A 22,810-nucleotide genomic window follows, 5' to 3' on the forward strand; every position below is an offset into this window, starting at 1 on the left:
CTTTCTTATTTTGACCAACGAACATGTCGTGTCCAATGGTAATGCACTCAAAACTATTATACGAAAAATAGAATAAAAATAAAATAATTATTACATAATTTGGTTTCATAAATAAAATAGAAAAGAATTATTATTTAAATATTTGGTTGTTAAAATTATCTACTCCCCTTAACTCTTTTTTTTTTTCTATTTTTTAAAAAATATCCCATAATTATATATATATATTTAATATCTGAAATTTTTATTTTTTATATTTAAATTTGTTTTTTATAATTTTTTTATTTCTTAATATTAAAAATTATGAAACTTTAAATTTATAAATAAATTTTAATTATAATATTAAATATATTAAAATCGGAAATTTTTTAAATTTCGTAAAAATGATAAATAAATTAAAATTTTAATACGTAAAGAATAGATAAAAATATTATTTTACCCCTCAATAAATAGTAATAATATATTTAAATATATTTATCATCCACCAGTTGACGTGCTCGCGGACGACCGCCGACGAGCCGCCGAGCTGTTGCTGGCAATGAAACGGCTCAGATTGGTCAGTGGATCACCAATCTGAAGCTTCCAGGGACCAAATCTGTCCGCCGGTGCGCCTATTTGGCGTTGCAAGCGGCTGCATTAAAGCTGCGACGACGGTAGCAAGATCTTACCGGAGACGTTCCTACACGGTGCTTTTGTTGGAATCCGAGGTTGCCGGCAAGCAAAGACGTTGCCACTGCCTAGGCTTGACCGCCGACGAGGATATTTCTATTTGTAATGGCCAGATCTGACCCTATACTAGAGGAAGAAAGTAAATTTACAGGCTGTAAAGGAAGAAGGGGTTGGGAAAAACTCCCAAGAAACAATAAGCCATTTTTCTACTCCAAAGGTTCCTTTAACAGTCCTAGCAGTCAAATATATATTGTTGAAAATCAGACAGGTTCCATGGGATAGAAACCTCCGTTACTTTGACTGACCCTTCAAAAATTGTTATAAAACTTATACATGGTCATTGATAGAAATTGCTTGATCAAGAAAGAAACAAGTTTTACCAGCATTTGTTGTTTTTTCATATATGAAATGCCCAGGGGCCAGGGGCAATCTGCCTGAACCTCTAGAATTTTCGATCAAGAAAAACCACAACTTGAAATCAAACAAAAAGGACAGGACAGCAACTTAGAATATATATGTCTTTGTCAATCCCCAAACACATCCCCATCATCGGTCCTATTAGCTCGTGGTAGTAGATGTACCTTACATAAACAAATCGCTATCACGAGATTCCACAGGACCAATACCAATATATAAAGCAGCTGACATACTTTCCAAGGAATGCTACCAAACCAGTACGAGATCCTTAAAATGAAATAAAAAAATTTATGTTAGCTTTATCTGTTATTATATAAATTAGCAGCTTTGATCAGCAGGGGGATTAATCTAATAAAGTATGCTCGTTCAATCCCAAATTCTAAACGACATTTAGATAGATTAATCAAGATTTAAGATTCAAATGCCTCGTGTCGACATGGCATGCTCTAATATCACCACTAAACAGAATAAAAAACATGTCATGAAAGATGTACTAAGGATTGGGTTATAAGTTCCATCATTTTAGTATCTGCTATATGCAAATAAGGATAGGGAAGGCTCAGCATTGGTTAAATTCCACACCTAAAAAATTAAAATGGAAACATTGATTGATCACCATAAAACTCAGTTTTAAAGTAGAAATCCTATAGATAACACAAATTAACACAAATCCACAAAATCTACTACCTTCAGACGAAGGTTACACATCATACCAGAACCCAACACTGTCTGAATTCTGCATGTCTGAATCAACAAGGGGAAAATTCCCAATTCCATACCACCAAGGAGGCAATTGCACATAAATATAGTTTTGTTCATAACATGGAATCAGTTCTTGCAGGCAACCTCCTGAAGAAATTGAGAGGCACAGAAGGAAGCTTGTGGCGAAACCTGGGATGTCTCAAGATGTAAAATCCGGCTAGAAGTGCCACAACCTGGAATGGTGTGACATATAAAACAATGGCAGCAACAAGACAGAAAATTACAAACAGAGCCGTGGCTCTTGGGTCTCTCCAGCTTATAAGAGATTGCAGCCTCTCACCCTGGGTAGCTAAATCACCAACCACCGTCTGAATTCTCCCAGCAATACTTCTAAGTCGATCATATCTCATCCTGACAATATCAGATGGCCGGGAAGTTGGAAATGTATCAAACTCTTCATCCAGTTCATCAGGATGCGAAGAATCTGCATGAGAAAGGCGAGTGTCCATGTGAGGAGGATGCCTTGGCCTCCATCTATAATACCAAACCCCAATCAAGAACAGGTAGAGGAATATAGTAGGCAAAATGAGCTCGGGATAGAGGACCAGTATGATAAACAAGATGTGAATCAATACCGTCGTGATAGGGTTTTTCCAATTACAAATTTGATCAAACCATTTTCCAACAGCAATTAACGCACCCAAAACATTCATAATTCTGAAAAAATTAGCTTTGCTTCTTCTCATGCTCCACATGTGAGAACCCACATCTAGCATATACTCCACCACCTCCTTTCTCAATGGTGGTTCAGCCCGTCCTAGCCTCATTGACACAATCTGTGTGGCCTGATGCCTCAAGCTATCAAGCTGGCTAATAGTCAACGGATGAAGATAATGCATTTTTGGCAAAAGAGGATGTGAGTACATGTGCATCATATTAAGCAAGGAAGAGCAAGTGAATCTCACAGCCAAATGAATTTCACCCATCTTCTTGACCCCATTTGGATGTAGCACTAGAAGTGGATATGAGTGAGTATAAACCCGATCGGTTTCAAGAGTGGAGAGACGAATTCTCACCTTCCCGATCTTAGAATCCTTTGCTCCTCCAGCCTTATCTCCTCCATGCAAATGGCAGTTATCAAATACCCCAATAGTTATGACAGTACAAGGATCGAAAACCTCCCATGTATACTGTTCATTCCACTTGGGTGCAAAGCTATCGCTGATCGTCCTTGTACGAACCCACTTTTGACCATATTTTGCAACACAATAAGCATCAGTTGTCCCCCGTCCATCTTTTGTCTTCATTGGCATTAAGCCATGAGCATTAAGAATCCCCAATTCCAGAACCCCAATTTTAGACTTCCACAACTGCTTTGCTGTTGGCCTAAGATCACTACTGTAATGGGTTGACTCATCCAGAACGTGATAACCACCTTCCAAACAGATTCTCATATGAATTCTACTGGAAAACTTGGTCTCTTTCTTCTTCTCTCCTTCTATAATAACATGCTTCCCAAGATTATACCACCTACTAGTCACAGGTTTATGATCAAGCCTCCTGTCTACATATTGTAAAGGAATTGCACACTTCCCCAGGACTTCATCCTTGTTAGGAGCAACCCTGTCTTCTACACTCAAAATTAAAGGCTCCTCAAAAGGTTCTGCTGCAACAAACATCAGATCCTCATTCCACATTGGATTAATACCCCTGACTGGAGAAATCCTAGTTCTTAAAGCCTGATTTCCCAAGATAGCCATCACAAAAACTTCAGGATACCGACCCTTATCACCTGGTTGCAAGTCCTGAGCCTCAATCACATTAACCCTCAAATACCAAAGCTTTGGAGAGAGATATACTTTTGACCGAATATTGGCAAGACCATCAGCCCCACTAACAGCAGCTGCATCAGAATGCCATGCTTCAGGAAACGCTTCATCAGCTTGAGTTCCCATCCAAACAGCCAACATCAACTCTCCCTTAACCTTATTCCCCAGCCTATCCTCCAACCTATACCACTGCGGTGCCAGTGGACTATCCGGTGGAACCCTTTTTGGAATCTCATTTAGATCAAACAAAACCTTCCCAATAAAATCATCCTTTACAACATCCTTGTCCTTAACTGTAACCTCAAGCACCGAAGCCTGAAGCCTATCTTTCGAAAATGCAAATACCTGATTCCACTCAGGATTCGACTTTTTCTCAAAAAACCGAGTTTTACCCAAATAGTTTCCAAGCCTAACCTCCACATAAGGATCACAACTACCTGTAACATCTTTTCCTGGCAAATCCTTCGCCTTAACAACCCTAACGTACAAGTATTGCATCTGCTCTACCAAGTCATAAGTGCTCGTAAGCTTATCGCCACTGACCTTTCCACCACCAAGGTGGGGATTGGTCTCCTTAAGGGCGAACTCTTCCAGTGGAGGTCGATGCATCATTTTTGGATTCAAACAAAGGGACCCAAAAAACCCTGGAATTGAAGTTCAACAGTTAACAACTTATCCAAAATAATAACAAAAAAAAGTTCAACAACAACAGTTACCAATAAAATAAGGAAAAATCAGTTCAAAAATTCAAAAGTTTTCCAGAAACCAAAAAGATCGGAACAAAATAGCCGTTAATAAAAGAACAAAAGAAAAACTGAGTTACCCCAAATGCTTGGGAAACTGATAATTAGGAAACCAAAAAAAAATAAAAAAATGAAAGGCGATATCCAAAAACCCAAACATTTAAAGCAACACCAAATATTATAAATGAGGCTACATCCATTTTATTTATGAACTCCAAACGACAATCAGTAAACATAAAACGCAAAATCCAGTCATGGAAGAAAAGATTGGTAGACATAGACAAAGACAGTTAACGAAACTTACAAGGTTTTTCAAGTGAGAAACGTTAACAGAGACTTCCTTCAAACTTTTAGATCTGCCGACCTTGATTCCTGAAAAAAGCTTAAAAATGTATGAAAATGAAGCTTTTAGATCCATTTATAAAGAGATATTATAAAGCAGAGTAACGGCAACTAATCCCCCGTTTGGTTCCTGAGAAAATGCATGAAAAATGTAAGATAATTTATCTGTTTTTTTTTTTTTATTTCAAAGGGTGCGGATATGGTAAAACTATAAAAAAGTTTTTTTCTTTTATTTTCATAGAGAAAAAAGCTCTAAACTTCAGATTTTCTTTTTTTTTTTTCAAAATCTTTCTCAGTAACAAAACAGCCAAACCGACATTACTGAAAAAAACACCAACGTACATTTTTCATTCCCCTTGATTTTCTCGGAAACCAAACACAAGTTAAGAAAAAAAACTTTTTAAAAAACAAAAACAAAAAACAAAACTTCGAACACCAAAACTTGTCAACTAAAATGGCGAAAAAAAACAGACCCACAGAACCAAAGCACCAAAATGCACTATCAAAAGAACCAACAAAACCCTAAAATCAATAAAAAAAAAAAAAGTAGACTCAAATGCTGAACGAAAAACCACTAAACAAAAAAAGAAAAAAAGAAAAGATAAATGTTATACCTTTGAAGATCAGTTCATAAAAAATCCAAAATGAAGCGTTTAAGAAAAAAAAAAAGGCTCGATTACATCAAGGAAAGTCTCATCAGCAGATGATTGAACCGAAATGGACAAGTAAAAGAACTTCCCAACAAAAAAAAATTATCTTCTTTCGAATTAGTGAACAACCAAATAATCAAAGAAAAAGATAGGAACAAGAAAGCAAAGAAAGAAATCCGGTCTACAGTGGGAAAGAGATAGAAACGGTGCAGTTTTTGCTTTTGCTTTTGCTTTCGCTTTCGCTTTCGCTTTCGCTTTTGTTGGTTGGGACCTAATGAATATGCGAGACAATACTCTCTCCTCATTGCTTTGCTTTTTTTTCAGTCTCTGTTGGCGTCCAGTGGAAGTGGGGACGCGACTATTTCACGCGTGTGAGGAATCTGTGGTGGGGGATTTCGCACGTGTGGGCGACCGTTTTGTGTCCTTGTTTCGGGTGTATTTGTCGGAAAGAGCCCCTAGTGGGGTGAGATACTGAGACATAAATACGTAATGTCACTTTCAAAGGCTTTTTTCTTCTGGTCTTTTCATATCATCGGATTCTTCGTTTTGTTGGGGATATTATTGGTATTTCACTTATTTCGTACTCAATCGGAATGTTTTTTCTTGGGTTGGAATTGGAATGGAATTTTCTTGGACTAACCGTTAAACTATTGTAAGTTTGTTCGCATTTGAGCTTGTTTTGAGATAATTTAAATTACTTAAAATTCAAGCTTATCATATATAGCATTCAAGTGGAAATTAAAATTGACACTGACGTAACAACAACTTACTTAAGTTATCCATGGTTTTATTGAAATGATAATAAGATTTAAAACTGTTGATGTAATTCTTGATTCGATGAGATTAAAAATTAAATTTATCACATAAAATAAATTTAAGGGTGTCAAATATAGTATTTTAAGATGCACTTTCATGTTTAAATTAGGTGATTTTTTAAGAAAGATGAAAGAATTAAGAAAGAAAAAAATTAAAAAGAGGGTAGAGAGTTCAAAATATTCATATATAATTTTATGGTAGTAAAATCACTATCATGAATTTGGATTTTTTTTTATTGTAATTGATAATTGTATGTTCATTCCATTTCATCATCTTTAACATAACAATGTTGTAAAACTTTTTTTTTTTTGGTGGAGAACAATGTCGTAAAACATTGCGTTTCAACAAGTTTGATTTTAATGAACTTTTTCTCTTTTTAGTTTTAAAAAATTATAATGTATAAAACATCTACAAGAAATAACCCCAAAAGTTGAGGTTGATATAGATAATGAATCAAACAAGAGGATGTTTGAATTTCACCGAATCTTCAGTAAAGGTGCGATTTTTATGAAAATGTATGTCAAGTGGAATTATACATTCGTTTAGATGTTAAAGCTATAGCACAATTGGAGATTATTATTTCGTTTTTTTTTCATTGAAAGTTTTTGGTTTAAGGAGGGAAGGTCGCTTATTTTTTATTGCCCTTCATTTTATATAATAAAGATAAAATTATCTTTATAAATCGACTTTTATTTTTTTATTTTAATTTGTATTTAAAGTATGAAATAATTTTATTATATAATAAACTTTTAATTTATTAATTATTTATTAAAACTAATATTTTTATAAAAATAATTTAATAATTTTTAATAATTTATTAATTTTATAATTAAATAATTTAAATTTTTTAATTTAATATTTTTAATAATTTTTTTCACTATAATTTATTTTACTATCATTATTATATTTATATCTAAATATTTTTGTTTCATTACTAATTTTAATTTTATTATTATAATAATAAACTTCATTTTTATTATATTTTTAATTTTCATTAAAATTAATCTTATCGTCAATTTAAATAAAATCTATTTATGGAGTTGGTTGATAAATTTCTCGACGTTAACGAAAATGTTAGAAATCTAGCGCCCCCTATGAGGCTCCCTGGAAATTTGGCTGGCACGAATCAAGGCAAAGGCCAAGGTGCGTACGTGTCAGATTGTCGATGAGCTGTGTTCCACGCAAAATGTACGAGGCTGGCTAGATAGGAGTAAAAGGAACCTCCACTCCCACAGTCCCACAGCCGTACAAAGACAAAAGGGCTGGTCCAAATGGAGATTGCTTTTTTACAGGTGTCGGTCTTTCATTAGAGGCGGGGGTTGGATACCTTCTCGGAGGGGCTTCGGTTGTAGGAGCTTGGGAAGAACCCGACCCTCCTCTGATTCATGCATAACAAGCGTGGCTCTACAGTGGTGCTGCACCAGTACGAGGCAGGACCCTTATCCTTGAAAACTTTTTTCCTTTCAAGTGCATGAAAAAATGTTAGCTCTGCTCATTTAAGTTAAAACAAAACCAATTTATACCTGCGAGAGAACAAATATGAACCAATTGATAATCTTAAGGGCATGAGCGCCGACCATTGATTCAATAACTAAGTGGGTGTTTGGATGCGTTAATCTCTGATCATTATCAATAAAATTCAAATAATAATTTTAACGAGATTCATTCAGAATAAATATTTTATTAAATCTTTTCAATTATAATAATTATTATTTTTATTATTTTTTTTAATATCACTAAATCAATATTCCCACATATCCTAATAGATCTTTAAGTCCAGTTGGCTAAAAATCTTAACTATCCATCTATTTCAAGCTCATGCAACCAATAGTATTGCATTGGTTGATCGTGAAATTTTGTGAGATGTCATGATAATGCCTTTTCAACCTCCCATGATTTTAATGTGTTCATTCAACTTTGACCATGGTTGGCTAGACATAAAATTGTCGAGGACATTTGAATTAGAAAAAGAAAAGCGTTAGTAAGAATGAAGGTTCAACAAGTAAAACTTCTTTTTTTTTTTTTTTCAAATCCTTTTTCTAATCTATATAAAAATGAAAAGGGAAGAATACAAAGGGGTTGGATAAGTATTATCTTTCACCATACATAAATATGTGAATATAAAATTTTCATACATAATCTTTACATGCTAACGATGTTATTATAAAAAATTAAGATAAATTACTAACAAAAACTTTATTCAATGCAAAAATTTTCTTTCATAATTATTATGTCAAGTTTTCATAATTTGAAATTATTTTGTAATTATTGTCGTAATGTGTAAATTCATTGATTTGTAGCTAGATATAAATTAAACGAGTTGTTATTAATCTTTTTGTTTAAGTACGATTAATCACTTAACCAAATTTGTTTCATTCTAAAAAGAAGTTTCAAGTTTAACTTAGATATATTTAAATAGTGTATTATAGTATACGAAATTATATTTAAGTTTAAAAGTTTAAAAATACGATTACACATGATGAAGATTATAATATCATCACTGCGTCTATTCAAAAAATAATACAAGTTTGATTTCAAGTTATCAAAGCTTAAAAATATTTTTATAATTTATTAAATAATTTAATTATAAAAAATTAATCATAAAATTACTCTAATAGTTTTGTAATAATTTAAGATAATTTTTGCACCTTAAGAGTATTTATAAAAACTAGTGTTCACTCTAAAAAGGTTTCGTCATTGGATTTATTTAAATTTTATTTAAAGAAATAATTAGTAAAATCTTTTAATAGTTTAGTATGATTTATTTTGATGCAAATGTCTCAATAGTTTGATGAGATTTTATTATAAAATAATATATGAAATTTATTTTAAGAAAAATCATTAAAACTTCTAATAATTTGATAAGATCTAATTCAATATTTAAATCTTATAATAGTTTGTTATGATTGAAAATTTTATTGTTATTTTTTTTTTACAAAAAATTCATTAAGTCCTCTAATATTTTGATGATACTTAATTCAATATTTAAATGTTCAAATAGTTTGGTAGAATTAGAGATTTTATTATTATTATTTTTAAAAAATTTCATTAAGTCTTTTAATAATTTTGTAATATTTAACTCATAATTTAAATATTTAAATGTTCAAATAGTTTGGTAGAATTAGAGATTTTATTATTATTTTTAAAAAAAATTTCATTAAGTCTTCTAATAATTTTGTAATATTTAACTCAAAATTTAAATCATCCAATAGTTTTATAGGATTAAAAATTTTATTCTTATTATTATTATTTTTAAATTCATTATTAAAATTTCTAAACCCATTAAATAAAAAATTTATAATTTAAAACTCGTAATATTTAAATTTTATTTTAAACATACATAAAAAAATGAAACAAATGAATAAATATATAAATAAACAAAATGTGAAAATTACCTTAATGAATTAAGACACGCCTAAATAGAAAAATCTTGTGATCTGTAATCACCAATTCCAACCAAATAGCTTTGCCACCAATTCCAACCAAAAAGCTTTGCCATTAATTTCAACCAAAGAGTTTGAGTATAGATTGCTACTCATCCATTTCTTTATGGGTTTCTCTTTTTTTTCTTTTCTTTGTGTGTGTGGTTGATTAGTGTTTATATAGGGCATTTTACTAGGAATTTTAAGGGTTTGCATTGAATAAAAATGATTGCAGATATGATTATGCTATAAATTGATTTTTTTTTATGTTATTTAAAATCAGTTTAATTAATTTATGAAATTGTCTCGATTTTTCTTAGTTTTCAGAATCCCTTAAACTTTTTCAAATTAAATTTGACTTTGATTTCTCGATTTGATTTCTTTTCAATATTATTTTAATATTTAAAGAGAACATATTTTAGTTTTAATTGTCAAAATCATCCTTAAATAGTACTCAAATTACTCTACATAATTTATGATAAAAAATTAAAACCAGATTAATAAAATACCAAAACATTAAAAAAAAAGATAAATAAATAAGGCAAATAATATATAAAAAATTGTAGGAAATTAGACAATTGGGCTTGGATTGGATCTTAGCCCAATTGGTTTGAGTCATTGACTAAATAGAGTGTCTACAATTGAAGATTATTAGGTTATAGGTACTTGGGTTCAGTTAGATTTTTTTGAGATTTTTTTAAAAAGGAAAAAATCATATAGGGAAGGGAGGTTGGCTGGATTTTTTAGTTTTGAATGGTTCTAGGTGTTTTTTAAAAATTTGGTTTGTTTAGAATCTAGGAACGAGTGCAAAGGTTTTCAATTTTAAGATATTGTTGGAGTTTTGGGCTGGTTGTTTTATGGGTTTAAGAGTTTCAGGGTTGAAGATTTGATTTTTGGTTTCTGGAACTCACGATTGAATTTATATAAATTTACTAAGAAATTTTTTAAAGTTTTGAATGGCTGAGTTTTTCTAGGTTTGTATATAAAGTTATGGGTTTTTTTATTTTTTATGAATTTTTCGACAAAGGTTTAAATTTTTGGTAGTCACAGTGGCTAGAATGATGGTTTATGGGTGAAATTTGGGCTCATTTGAAGATTTTGATAGTTGTTTGAATTTCACAGTGCCATAATCTGGATTCATCCTCACCGTTTTAAATTTTTAACGAAGGTTCTTAGAGAGAAAGTAAATAAACTATTTTTAGAGAGAAATATGGAGTATGAAGTCTAATGAAAAAAGATTGAAAAGTGTTTTTTTATATCAAGGCAAAATGACGCTATTTTGGGAAGTGTTTGATTCTCGTATGACCTATTGACTCGCGTGTTGATGAACACTCTAACCCAACTTAGGACATGTTTTTCATTAATTTTTTTGTTTATTTTCCACTTTGATTTTTTTGTCATTTTTCATTTAAATTATCTGTTTTTATATATTATTTTTATATTTTAGTATTTATTTATTGCATGATATTTTACATAATCGTATAATAGTTAATTGTATGATTATTTTATCGTTGTTTTAAATAATCTATTAGATATATATTTTGCATAATTGCATGATAATTAATATCATATTATTTTATTATTTTATAATTATTATATTATTATTACGTGATACATTATATTATTACTACATGCTATTATTTGTATGATGATTTTTATTTATTTAATTTCCTTTTCAAACAAAAAAATAAGGGTTTAAAAAAAAATCAAACTTTCAATTTTACAAAATTATTAGAGAATTTAAATTTTGAATTAAATTTTATCAAACTATTAGATGACTTAATGAATTTTTTAAAATTTTTTTTATTAAATCTTATTAATAGATTGGAGAATAATTTTCAACGAAAAGTCTTATCGATAGATTTAATGACATTTTCTAATTATAAACCTGGTTTATAAATATTTATAGAAACAAAATTAAAGGAATTCGATATCGGAACCTTTTCAGAGTGAGACACTAATATTCATGAATACTTTTGATATGAGAGAATTATCTTAAATTGCTATCAAATTATTTAAGTAATTTTAATATCAATTTTTAATATTAAATATTTTAATAAATCATAAATATGGTTAAGGTTTCGATAGTTTGAAATTTAACTAGTACCATATATTTAGATGTATGATATAAAGATATTATATCTTTTTTTATGTGTAACCGCACTTCCGAACATAAATATGATTTATTAGATTATAATCTATTATTTAGAAATACTTAAGTTAATATTGTGATTCTTTTTTAAATATAACAGATTCTGTCAGATAGTTAATCGTATCTTAACAAAAAAGATTAGTAGCGATTCTTTAAAATTTATGTCTAGTGATAGATTCATGGATCTATATGCTATGATAATTAATTTATTATTAATATTATCAAATATATTTATTTTAATATATGTAATTAAATAATCATTTATCAAATTATATTATGATTTTGCAACATATTCTTTATTATATTCATTATTGAAAGTTTTATTTCCGTACATGAAATCATAATTGACAAATTGAGAGATTTAGTAGAAAAAAATTAACGGATAATTAATATCTTTATTAGTTTTGTTAAAATTTTTTTATTAATTGTTTAAAAAATAAAAGACAAATACGTGATTTATAACTTTTACTAATTATGAATTGATTCCCAAATTTATTTTATATATTATATTGATCCTTTCAAATTTCCATTTTGTTGAAATCAATTTTATAATCATCATAAATCATGTGAAGGAATTGTAAGGTCAAGTGACTCTACTAGTTAGGCTTTGGTTTTGCCCTTGCTTGACCACGAAGTGGGTGAGCAAAACATTAATTGATATTATTGTTGGAATATCAATTAATATTAATATTGTTAATAATTCGATCAAATTTGTTAATAATCTTAATATTGTTGATCATATTGAAATATATATATTTTTTATAAAAGAATGATCATAGTTAATAGCTATGACATATATTTAAACAAATCAATCATCACATATTGACATTATATTTGGTAAGATTGGAGGAAAGTGAGGGAACCGAGAAATGTGAGGAAAATTTTTTTTTTTATTTTTCTATTATGTTTGATATGAAATATGAAAAGAATGAAAATAAAATAAATCTTATTTTCTCTTCAAATACATTATAAAAATTAATGCATAAATAAGAATAATATTATAATTTTGATAACCATTATTAAACTTATCTATAAATCATATTGGTCTTTCAGTAAGCTAATGAATTAATAGTTCTTTTTCACACGAATATTTTTTTAACATAAAACACATTAGCAAATATCATAAAAAATATATATACATTATCACTTCACGAAGACAAAATTAATTTATTATTGTGTTGAAGTTCATTGACCCAATTGATAAAAGTTAAGATTGAATGCCAAACAAGAACTAACTACACATAACCAACAAGTGTTAAGCCACAAAATCATGTAAGAACTAAAAAGCAACATGATTTTCATTTTTATTACAATAATAATTAGAGTAAATAATTTAATTGCTTCCGGTAATGTTTCATCCAATGAAATCGAGCCACGTAAATAGTTCCGCTATACCGGAGCTCACCACATCCAGCCCCTCACTCTCTCCCCCAATTCAACAACATCAGTAATTTCTCGAAGATCTGCAACACAAAGCTCCATTTTTTTTTTCTCTTCAAACAATAAAAGAAAAAACGAAAAAGAAAAAACAAAAGGAAAAAAAGAGCTCTCTCTAAATCAAAGCGATGACCGACCCCATCGAACCATCAACTTCAACAAGCGACCTGAATCCAAATCCAATCCCGACCACTTTCCTCCACCCTCGACGCGAGCCTTTCGAGCATGGCCTCTTACCAATCCAGAAGCTCATATTCACTGACCCGGTCCAAGCCCTAACCCCTCTGAAGCAAAAACTCGCATCGTCCTCAACTCACCGAGTCGACTCGGCGGCCCTAGCTGAGGCGCTCCAGATCTCATCAGACCATGCGCGTCTCGTCCTTGACACTCTCGCCTCGGTTCTCCACTCCGAATCCGATCCGCTCGTCACCGCCAGCCCCAATGATGTCGACTCCGTCGGTGCCGATTTGCGTGATCTGATCTTGTTTTTGTATATTCAATCGTATAAAAGGCTTTTGCCGCGTTCGCACAAGGACTCCGTCGCGGTGGCCGATGTTTGGCCATCCACGTCCGCATTCGACGGTTACTTGTCGGCCCTTTCACCTTTGCAGGTAAGGAGTTTGACCCATTCTCCATCTTTTTTTTTTTTTTTTTTGGTGAAATGTTGTTGATTTTTTTCTTGAATTGGATTTGTGGTTGTTGAAAATTAGGCTGTTATTGATTTAATTTCAATGTCATTTTATCAATTGAGGTAGATTCATTGCTAGTGTTAGGAAAATTTAACTTTTTGATGCCAATAATGCATGATTATACGTTTATATAGAACAATTATGTTTGAATATTTTTTACATTTTACCATTTTTTAAATAAAATAGGAATTTTCTTTTTCGTTTCTGTAAATTTTCATATTCCAGTTGGTTGATTTTTTGCTACTTGCTTTTTTGCTTCCTGACGCTAAATGGGAAAAGGAATAAGTGCGTTTACATTTATAAAATAAGTGAATATACAAAAACAAACAACATTTTAATATCTTAAAACTAAACATACAATTGTTTTGGAAATAAAATGCATGGTTACACCTTTATGTAGAACAATTATGTCAGCATTGGTGTTGCATTTTAGTTATATTCATTTTTAATAAATTAGTAATTTGCTTTCAATTACTTACTTTTTCTTTTTTAAATAACTTTTTAGAAGGCAAAAAGCAAATATCTGAAAATGAGTCCTAAGCACAGAGTAACAACCAAATAAACCATTAATTTAGCAAAAAAAAAAAAAAACAAATAGACCATTGAAAAGGCCAAAGGGCATGTCGCCAAAGTAATAACTAAAAGGGAATATAAGTTTAAAATTATGACTAAGAAATTGGGATGGGCGCTGGGCATATATATAATGAATAGAAATTGAGAGGCAGTGTTTTAAATTGCTTAGTTCGATTTTTCACGTTTTTTTTTCTTCCCTCTCCCTGCTGCTTTAAGATTGCTATAAAATATGGTTATTGCAGCTGGTACCATGTGACTGGGGAGATTATTAAATTTTATGATTTCACTTAACTTTAGTTTCTTAGGCAGTTGGATTTGCTATTGTTTTTGTTTGTACCATTATTTTATCCAGCTAAGTATCTCATTAATATGGATTTCACCTTGTCTGTGAACGTTTGTAATAATTATAGATCTATTTGCTGTACGAAGTTAATAACTGTAGTCTTTTACTCTTTGGGGAATTAGACACTTAGACTAAACCTTGGTGGTTCTTCTCATTATAGCTTGTCCGCAGCAACTCCCGTCGATTTATGCCATCACAGGCTGATGAAGAGGTCCATCAATTGTCCTACCTACAAAAGCACTTGGCTAATATTGTCTCTCTTTTGTCAGAGCCTGTGGAGGGGGAGGGCGAGGAGTCTCTGGTTTGTAATACTGCTTCTTGCTGTCTGTAGTTTGGAGTCTTCTATTCAAGTTTTTGGGGTTTGTTTTGTTTTTCTCTATACAAGCAAAACTGAGACATTTGAAATATGAGTTAAGGATTGCACTTTTTTTTTTTTCTTTTTGTTTTACAGTGATCTTTTGTTGCATTTTACTGATTCATGTTCTTCGTAGTTCATCTATGAAATGCAATTTTGTAACTGTAGTTTCAAAGGATAAAAGGTGAAAGCACAGAAGAATTGTTTTAGTGTTTGCACATATTAGAGCTAAATATTCATGCAGAATAGTAATGAGCTGGGATGTAAGTCTTGCTGTTTATTAAATGTCTTCATGTGATTTATATTCTAGTCTTTGAAGACATAACCTGGTTTGTCTTACTAGATAACTTCGCAAGAGGCAGAATAACTTTTTCGTTTGTTGTGAAACAATGGGATCCTATTGTGATGATTTTCTCTTTATGAGTACGTTTCCTTGCATTAGGATTGGTTTGCAACCAAAAATTGGTTTGTTTTAGTGCTAAACCTGGTTTTATGATGCAAGGAAAAGTGGGGGCTTCATTTGGATGACTAAAATAAGAAATGTGGGCAATTTTGACCAAAAGAGGTCAAAGAACTCCTTTCCAGCTTTTCGGCAATTAGTCACTGATTTGAGCTGAATTTTTTTTTTTTTTGTAAAACATTCAGAATATAAATTGGAGGTTTTATGAATCTTTATGTTCGTAGTTTCTCTACCTTTCTCAACATACATTACTTTCCACTCCTTATGCCCTGTCTTTTTTATTATGTTTTGATTTGTTCTATTCTCTTTATTCTTCCTCTTTGTTTTTGGCCAGGCTAACATAACACTCTTACCATGTATTCTTGATTGTTCTTCCTTTTTTTTGCATATCTTACTCCATTTCCATTTGTTTCTGCTTGTTATTAGCTTCTATGGCTTGGTTTACTCATGTAAGAACTGTTCCTTCAGGTTTTAACCGTGGAAGGTTTTGAGCACCTTGGGTTCTTGATTCAATTTGGTGATAAGGGATCTGAATTAGTTCCGTTAAGCCAAGCTGCTCCTTTTTTTGCTAATTCAGATCCAGACATGCCTGCTGTTCCTGTTCCAGCATCACAAGTTCATGATTGGCTTCTGCAGAATATAGCTTCTTCTTTGGAACATGTTACTGAAAGAATTTCTGCTAAAGAAAATGGTCCTCCTAGTGGCTCTGACCAGGATGTTGCAATGGCTGATGCTAGCCCAAGTTCAACCAAAGCCTTACCAAGTGCGAGGAATCCATGTTTCATTGAGGGGGTTTCTAAATCATCTTATGTAAAGCAGGCATCTGATCTTAAAAATTCTTCTGTGAAGGTTAGCTTATATTTGCATTGTGATTTGATGAAACCTGAAATTTTTCATGGAGTATTTGCTGTGTAGTGTAATGCTTGTTTCTCATTTTAATGCAATAAGTGACCTACACCTTTGAAAGTACGTTGTGGTCTGGATGCATATCCTGATCTCCAACTTTAGTGTAATTTCAGTGCCATATGGAATCTGTCGAGGAAAAAGGAAACTAGAAACTTAAATAAGGTTATCACTTGCAACAATCATATAGATATTGAGATGGATGAGATGAAATGAAGATGCCAATTTAGGTGGGGCCATTTACTGTTGTGTTGCTTATCATCAAATAATGAGAAGAACGCACAAAAGATGCTGGAGTTGGTAAATATAATTGGCGTTGCTTCTGTTTTCTCTAATCCTTTATTTGTGAAATAATGTACATATGGAGAGAAAATGGGTTGTTAATGATTATCTTACAAGGCTTGAGGGGCAACTTTCCTAAATGATACGACTTAGTTACTTTAAACAAGAAAGATGAGGGTAGAGCATGTTTTTACATTTGCTGCAATTATTCCTTCCTTTTAAGTGTTATGGATCTCTGGTTTTTTCACAGTTGCAAAATTTTCAAATTTTTATAATAAATATTTCCTAGGTTGATTGCAGTTTCTGTATCAATCGCTTATGTTGTTAAACCTTGTTTCAGATATTGACTTCAGCAGTTCTTAAATGCCAAACACCAGTTGCAGTCGGTTGAATTGGCACTGTCTTTGTTCAAAAAAATTTGTGATTTCTTGTAACCCACTAAGTAGGATAATAACCTTCACTTGCTTGAGGCTAAAAGCTTTTGCCTCTTTAGTTACTGGACATTTTCTGAGCAGGAGTATTGTTATCTTCCCAAATATGCTCTTCCTGTCCCCTATTCATAGTCAATGTCATTGTAATTGTCACCATATTATTGATTAAATGCACCTATTAACACAGTTTGTGTTGGTGTCTTTTCTGTAAAATTTGTGTTCTACCCAATTATTGGATGAATACATAGCTTCCTTTTATTAAAATAAAAAATTATTTTGATAATCGAGAGTAGGGGGATTTAACTTGTGACCTTCAATTTTGGGGAAAGGTGTATGCTAACTGGGTTATGCCGCCAACTTTTATCTAATTCTTGATTATTGTTTGATATTTATGTATTTGTGGCATAAAACACCTCTAACTTTACATGCTTTTTATAATTTCAGGTGATTAATTGCCATGATTCAGTCATTTACATTTTAGCACCTTTGAGATATGCCACCATTTATGGATGCTCTGATGCTACTATAGTTCTTGGAGCTGTTGGCAAGGTATCATTGCCTCTGTGCTGTTAGCTATTTGTGTTGCATTAATTTTGGAACTAGTGGAAACGTTCTGTGCTACTGTAATGTGGAATTTGGATACAAATTGGTTTTCCTCTTTCTAATTCAGTATTGGTGTTGGAATTGCTGAAAACATTTCTCCGGTATTTTGAACTAAATCTCTGGAAATAGATTTGTTTTGATGTCTCTTCGTTATTGTATTTCTTATTCGCTATTCTACTGACCAGAAAATGTTCATCACTATTAAATAAGTTACCCAATTGTTTCTTTGTCACCAAAGGCACTTAATTGAAAGGTGATTGAGCATCTTACTGTTTGATTCATTATGTTTTAACTTTTAGGATATGGATCTTATGATCTTTCCTTTCATCTTCCTATCATCTGTCATTAATCTTTGAATTGTTTATGGTTGGAATGTGTCGGTGTAGTGTAAAGACAATGATATTCTTCATTTGAAAATCTATCTTCTAATGTTGGTTGGTCTGTTCTTATTTTGAATACACATGCAACAAAAGTGTCAGAACCTGTAGAAGAACAGCCTGTCTTCATCTCTACTCCATTTCCAGGCGATGCCAAAATTGCTTAAAAGGATTTGTATAAATTGAAATATGGCCATGCACATACACAAAATCAGTTTCTGTTGCTAAGATCATTAAATCAGTAACCCCAACATGATATATGCCTATGTCATCTTTGACCTTTGTATAAAGTCATTTGTTAAATCATGATGCTGGTTTCAGTTTTGGTTTTCACTCTAATATTTTTACTTGTTTGTAATAATTCTTCTCCTATGGGAACACTTTATATGCTCTCCACACTGCCCTCGACATAGCATTACTTTCTTGTAAAACAATCAACCTGATGTTTAGACTATCAGCCTATTTCCGGTTCAGGTAATGATATGCTTTCAATTCATGGATGAATATACTATGATATTTTTGTCATTGCAGGCAGTAAGAGTTGAACACTGTGAACGAGTTCATGTGATTATAGCAGCGAAACGAGTCTGCATTGCCAATTGTCGGGAGTGTTTATTCTTTTTGGGAGTGAACCAGCGTCCTCTTATTGTTGGAGATAACCACAAGCTACAGGTGAGTGAACCACAAGTGTCCCTTTTGTGAGCAATGAGAATTTAATGTGGTCATGCTTGAGTTTTGAGATGATAATTAATAAAGAACTTATTTCTAAGTAAACGGCCAACTAGTCTTAATTGATAGTGGAAAGAAATCCAGTTAGTTAAAATTAACTTCTATTTTGATCTTTTCTTCCAGAGAGAAGGTGTCTCTCTCTCTACCTCTCCTTGGGTTGTTCCTCCTTTCAACTTCAGCCAAACACACTACCCTACATGGTGGTTGGTGCTGTTAGGCTCTGATCATGGCAGGCCAATTATATTGAAGTGCCAACCACCCGTTTGATTTTCCTTCTTCTCCATGGTCTGTCACATCTCCGCTTGATCACACCAAATCTAAATCCGCTTATACTAAATTTCTTAAAAAATCCCAATTTCTTTCCTTACAAACACTTAACTATTAGTGGATTTTGACAACTTGCCTCTGTAGTTGTATTTTTGTTAAAAATGGGTTTAGGCCGATCTTGGTATTTTCATGTTTGATGGTTGAAATTAGACGGGCTTTGTCTGGTTGGTTTCACTACTGCAGGTGAAGAAAGTTGGCATACTGAAAGCTTTAGGAGAGGCCTCAATTCAATCTGTAATAGTATGAATGTTTTCTTTTCTTGTGCTATTTGCTAAATGGATGAAAGCCAAAGCAAACTGATGCAGAACCAACAAGCTCAAAATAGAATTTCTGAGAAGCTAATATAGAAAGAATTCTAGTGAAAATTTAATATGATATCTGAAATCAGTTGCCAGGCCAGAAAAGTCAAAGTCTTAAAAAGTCAATTGTCAAAAGCTGCCCTCAACAGTTTGAGATTTAACTATAAATATTTTATCTGTGCCTTAAAAACCCTAAATTAAGCCCACATAAAAAATCCAAATAGAATATGATAAAACCAAAAGAGAAAAACCTTTCTTTTCTACATAAATTTCTATCTAAATAAGTCTGCCTCAGCTGCTTGATGTTGATTTTACATGATGAACTAGAGTCAATCGGGGATAAAATTACGTGAGTTAATTATGGCAACATTTATTTTTGGTATTTATAAGATGAGAAGAGAAGAAAGGGAGGGGTTTTGATGTAGTGGGATGATTGACCAGATTGCAGTCTCAAGGTGAAAGACATCTCAAGGTGACACCTGGTTGGTTTCGTGGCTTATGGGTGGAAGAGAGAATTTCTCTTATATTTGTTGTTATGTTTAATTTTGTGTTTTTAAAGCTGATTTTTCTCAAATAAAGCTCATTTGTCCTTCTTTTTTGCATGTTAACCAAGATTTTTAAAATTTTAACAGCTTGAAAAGAATTATTAATGGAATATCCTGTTAATCTTTGAACAAGATGGGGTTAAACTAGCACTTCTGTAGTTAATTGAACCAACTATGAGCCAAATAAATGAAGAGTGATCAAGTTAAACGTTGGGCATAAGTTCTATTGTAAAATCTTTTGGTGATCACCTAGTAAATGGCTCTGTGCTGGATAGAAGATACAAAGGATACATGCTTGTAGTGCCTTATGTCTTTCTTGGTGAGAATATTATTAAGGTTATTAAAACAATTTGATCATTCTTAGTAATGATTTTTTTTACAAAGAAAAGCAATCAAACCTTAACTTACAAGAAAATAAAGATTACTTTAGAGCTAAACTGCTGTAATCTTTTCCATGCATATGTTTAAATAAGGTCTTTCAAAACTTGTTTGAGCTCATTGCTTTATTTAGCATTTGATTTCTTTGTGGTATGCTATTTTTGCTGTCTAATCCATTCTGTCTGTTAGCTTGCAATGATTGAGGGTTTGGGGGATTTTCTTCTGGCCATTTTAATGCAAATTGTTGCTTTCAGCCTATCACTATGTTTGCATAAACGGTATATAGAATATTAAGGTTTTCAAGCAATATTTAATTCCTCGAGGATTTGATTTTGGCATATTCAATATCTAATTATGCTGCAAAATAGAATATGGACCAGTGGTGGAGAGCTCCCCTAGAAGGCATTCCTTGTTTCTTTCTCCAGCTGGTAGATATGGGCCCTCACAGATCATTGATTAATCTTTAACGACAGTTTTCACTTTTTAGACCCATCTTGCTATTGTTTTGAGTTGGTTTTTGGGTGTTATCACCAGTATGAACTTTGATACGGAGGAAGACTGACATTTTTGGAAATTCTTTTCTTAAATTTTATCAGGTGGCACCATATAACACATATTACTCCCAGTTGGAGGAGCATATGACTGAAGTTGGCATTGAGGCAACTATCAATAGATGGGATGAAACTTTGGCACTTGGAGTGATTGATCCACACGATTCATTATCTCATCCTGCAGGTGTTTCTGATGCTCAAGCTGAGTTAGCTACACGCCTAGATCCTGATCAGTTCACAAATTTTCTGGTATGCTTCTGTGTGTTTCATAGCTTGGCTTGGAGTATTTTGTATCTCTCTTTACTTTTGCCTTATTTATGATTTGATATTCTTGTACATGACATGCATTTCACAATACACAGATTCCAACCTGGTTTGAAGGTGAATCCATTGGGTCAACAAAGGATAACCCATTCCCCTTACCTGATGCGTACATGACATCCCAACAGAGAAAAGTAAATGCACTAAGCCCAACTGAGGATGACAAGCTTTGACTTTATAATTTGAGCTGGTTTTTATCTGCATGATACAAGCGATAATGTGTATTTAGAAGTAATGCTTGGTTTTATTGATCTTTCTAATATTGAATTAACATAATTTTTGTTGTCTTCCTAATGTTATCAACAGCTAAAGAATTTAGGTGAGATAAAGCAAATATTGAGAGAAACTCCCCTTGAAGAAAATCGGAAAAGAGAGTTATCATGCGCTCTTCATGTATACTTCAAAGACTGGTTATATGGTAAATCCATCATTTTCTATCTTTTTTGTTGAGGTCATCTTTATATTTCCATGTGTGGTGGTTTCATTATTGTTTTAGGCATATTCATGGCCATAGTTGTTTCCAGTTTTGAACTTCCCTAGTCCAGAGTTCTTTTGATGATATGATGCTATATGGTAAAGATTATATGGTCCTTTCTTGAAAGTTCAAAAATAAAAATAGGTTCTTGTGACTGAAGATTGTCTTTTCTAAATGAAAAGCGATTATATTCCTGTTGATTTTTTGGTAGGTTCCCATTCATTCTATTTCATTCTTTCCATTTGATTTCTGATGATTTTACCCTTATCTGATTTTCATTTTCCCTTCTGAATTATAAGCAAAACTGAGGGTAGGATATTACCTTAATTAGGAGATCAACTGACTGGCTGAATTGAACTGTTTAAGTTTCTATGTATTTTTCTGAGTTTACAGCCTGTAATCATCTTAACTGGTGTTTCTGAACTTTATAGTGTATGGTATGAATAAAAGATTTTTAGTAAATGAGCTATAAGAGAAGGGCCGCTACTTAAATTTGTTTTTCTGTAATAATATGGCAGCTTCTGGAAATATTCGTCAGCTGTACTGCCTACAAGGTGACTGATACTTCACGGTTAAGCTGCATATTTAGATGAGTTATAGAAGGACGGTTTATGGTTTTCTTTCACTTCAACCCTTTGCCAGTTCCTCGGTCATTTCTGCAGGTACAACAGGCAGTTGAGAATCAACCTTTTTTAGTTTGGAATGGCTCAACAATTTTATGGATTGGCTCTTGTGCACAGAATGCAATTAGATATACATTTGCTAATCTCAATGTAATATTTTTTGGCTGAAAAAAGAAATAATTTTTACTGTAATATTTGTTAGCCTAGGTCTACAGTCTTGTGAATTTTATTCATCCCTTTATCTATCCATGTGAATTTACATGCTGAATTTCTTTTTATCCAGTGTTCTTCCCTTTTGTTTTTAGTTCTTTTTTATTTTTTATTTTTTTCAAATTAGGTTTTAATGGCAGCAAGCTCAACTTTTTAGATA

At 32.0% G+C, this 22,810-nt stretch overlaps 1 protein-coding gene and 1 pseudogene across 6 annotated transcripts; one reads left to right on the forward strand and one right to left on the reverse strand.

The window, feature by feature from the left end:
* Positions 1-1,668: 1,668 nt before the first annotated feature.
* LOC111293651 (FT-interacting protein 3 pseudogene) lies at positions 1,669-5,684 on the reverse strand (annotated as a pseudogene). Of its 3 annotated transcripts, none has more exons than XR_016327714.1 (3): positions 5,314-5,684; positions 4,662-4,729; positions 1,669-4,258 (listed from the first exon to the last, which is right to left on the reverse strand). The product of XR_016327714.1 is annotated as an FT-interacting protein 3 pseudogene, transcript variant X2 (transcript). The 3 variants fall into 3 exon arrangements; XR_016327715.1 differs by having other exon boundaries at positions 4,662-4,739; positions 5,314-5,638; XR_016327713.1 differs by lacking the exon at positions 5,314-5,684 and having other exon boundaries at positions 4,662-5,275.
* A 7,522-nt stretch (positions 5,685-13,206) lies between these two features.
* Positions 13,207-22,744, forward strand: LOC111293653 (uncharacterized). 3 transcript variants are annotated; one of them, XM_022886492.2, is made up of 10 exons: positions 13,207-13,787; positions 14,942-15,082; positions 16,065-16,445; positions 17,657-17,761; positions 18,724-18,864; positions 21,067-21,270; positions 21,384-21,476; positions 21,649-21,760; positions 22,336-22,371; positions 22,480-22,744. In XM_022886492.2, exons 1-10 carry the CDS (start codon positions 13,305-13,307, stop codon positions 22,494-22,496), a joined length of 1,713 nt encoding a protein of 570 aa, XP_022742227.1. In that variant the 5' UTR covers positions 13,207-13,304; the 3' UTR covers positions 22,497-22,744. The 3 variants fall into 3 exon arrangements, with proteins under 3 accessions (XP_022742227.1, XP_089599974.1, XP_089599973.1); XM_089743848.1 differs by lacking the exon at positions 14,942-15,082; XM_089743847.1 differs by having other exon boundaries at positions 22,336-22,511.
* Positions 22,745-22,810: the final 66 nt, after the last annotated feature.

The sequence above is a fragment of the Durio zibethinus genome, chromosome 14 (genome assembly GCF_047325235.1).
Source record: "Durio zibethinus cultivar Kanyao isolate XHJ-2024 chromosome 14, ASM4732523v1, whole genome shotgun sequence".
Classification (NCBI taxonomy): Eukaryota; Viridiplantae; Streptophyta; class Magnoliopsida; order Malvales; family Malvaceae; genus Durio; species Durio zibethinus.

Excerpts from the sequence above, each read along its gene's own strand:
- LOC111293653 (XM_022886492.2), top strand. The coding sequence starts at position 13,305 with ATGACCGACCCCATCGAACCATCAACTTCAACAAGCGACCTGAATCCA. Across the intron at positions 13,788-14,941 it reads CGGCCCTTTCACCTTTGCAG|CTTGTCCGCAGCAACTCCCG; the intron begins GTAAGGAGTTTG and ends TTCTCATTATAG. Across the intron at positions 17,762-18,723 it reads TTCTTGGAGCTGTTGGCAAG|GCAGTAAGAGTTGAACACTG; the intron begins GTATCATTGCCT and ends TTGTCATTGCAG.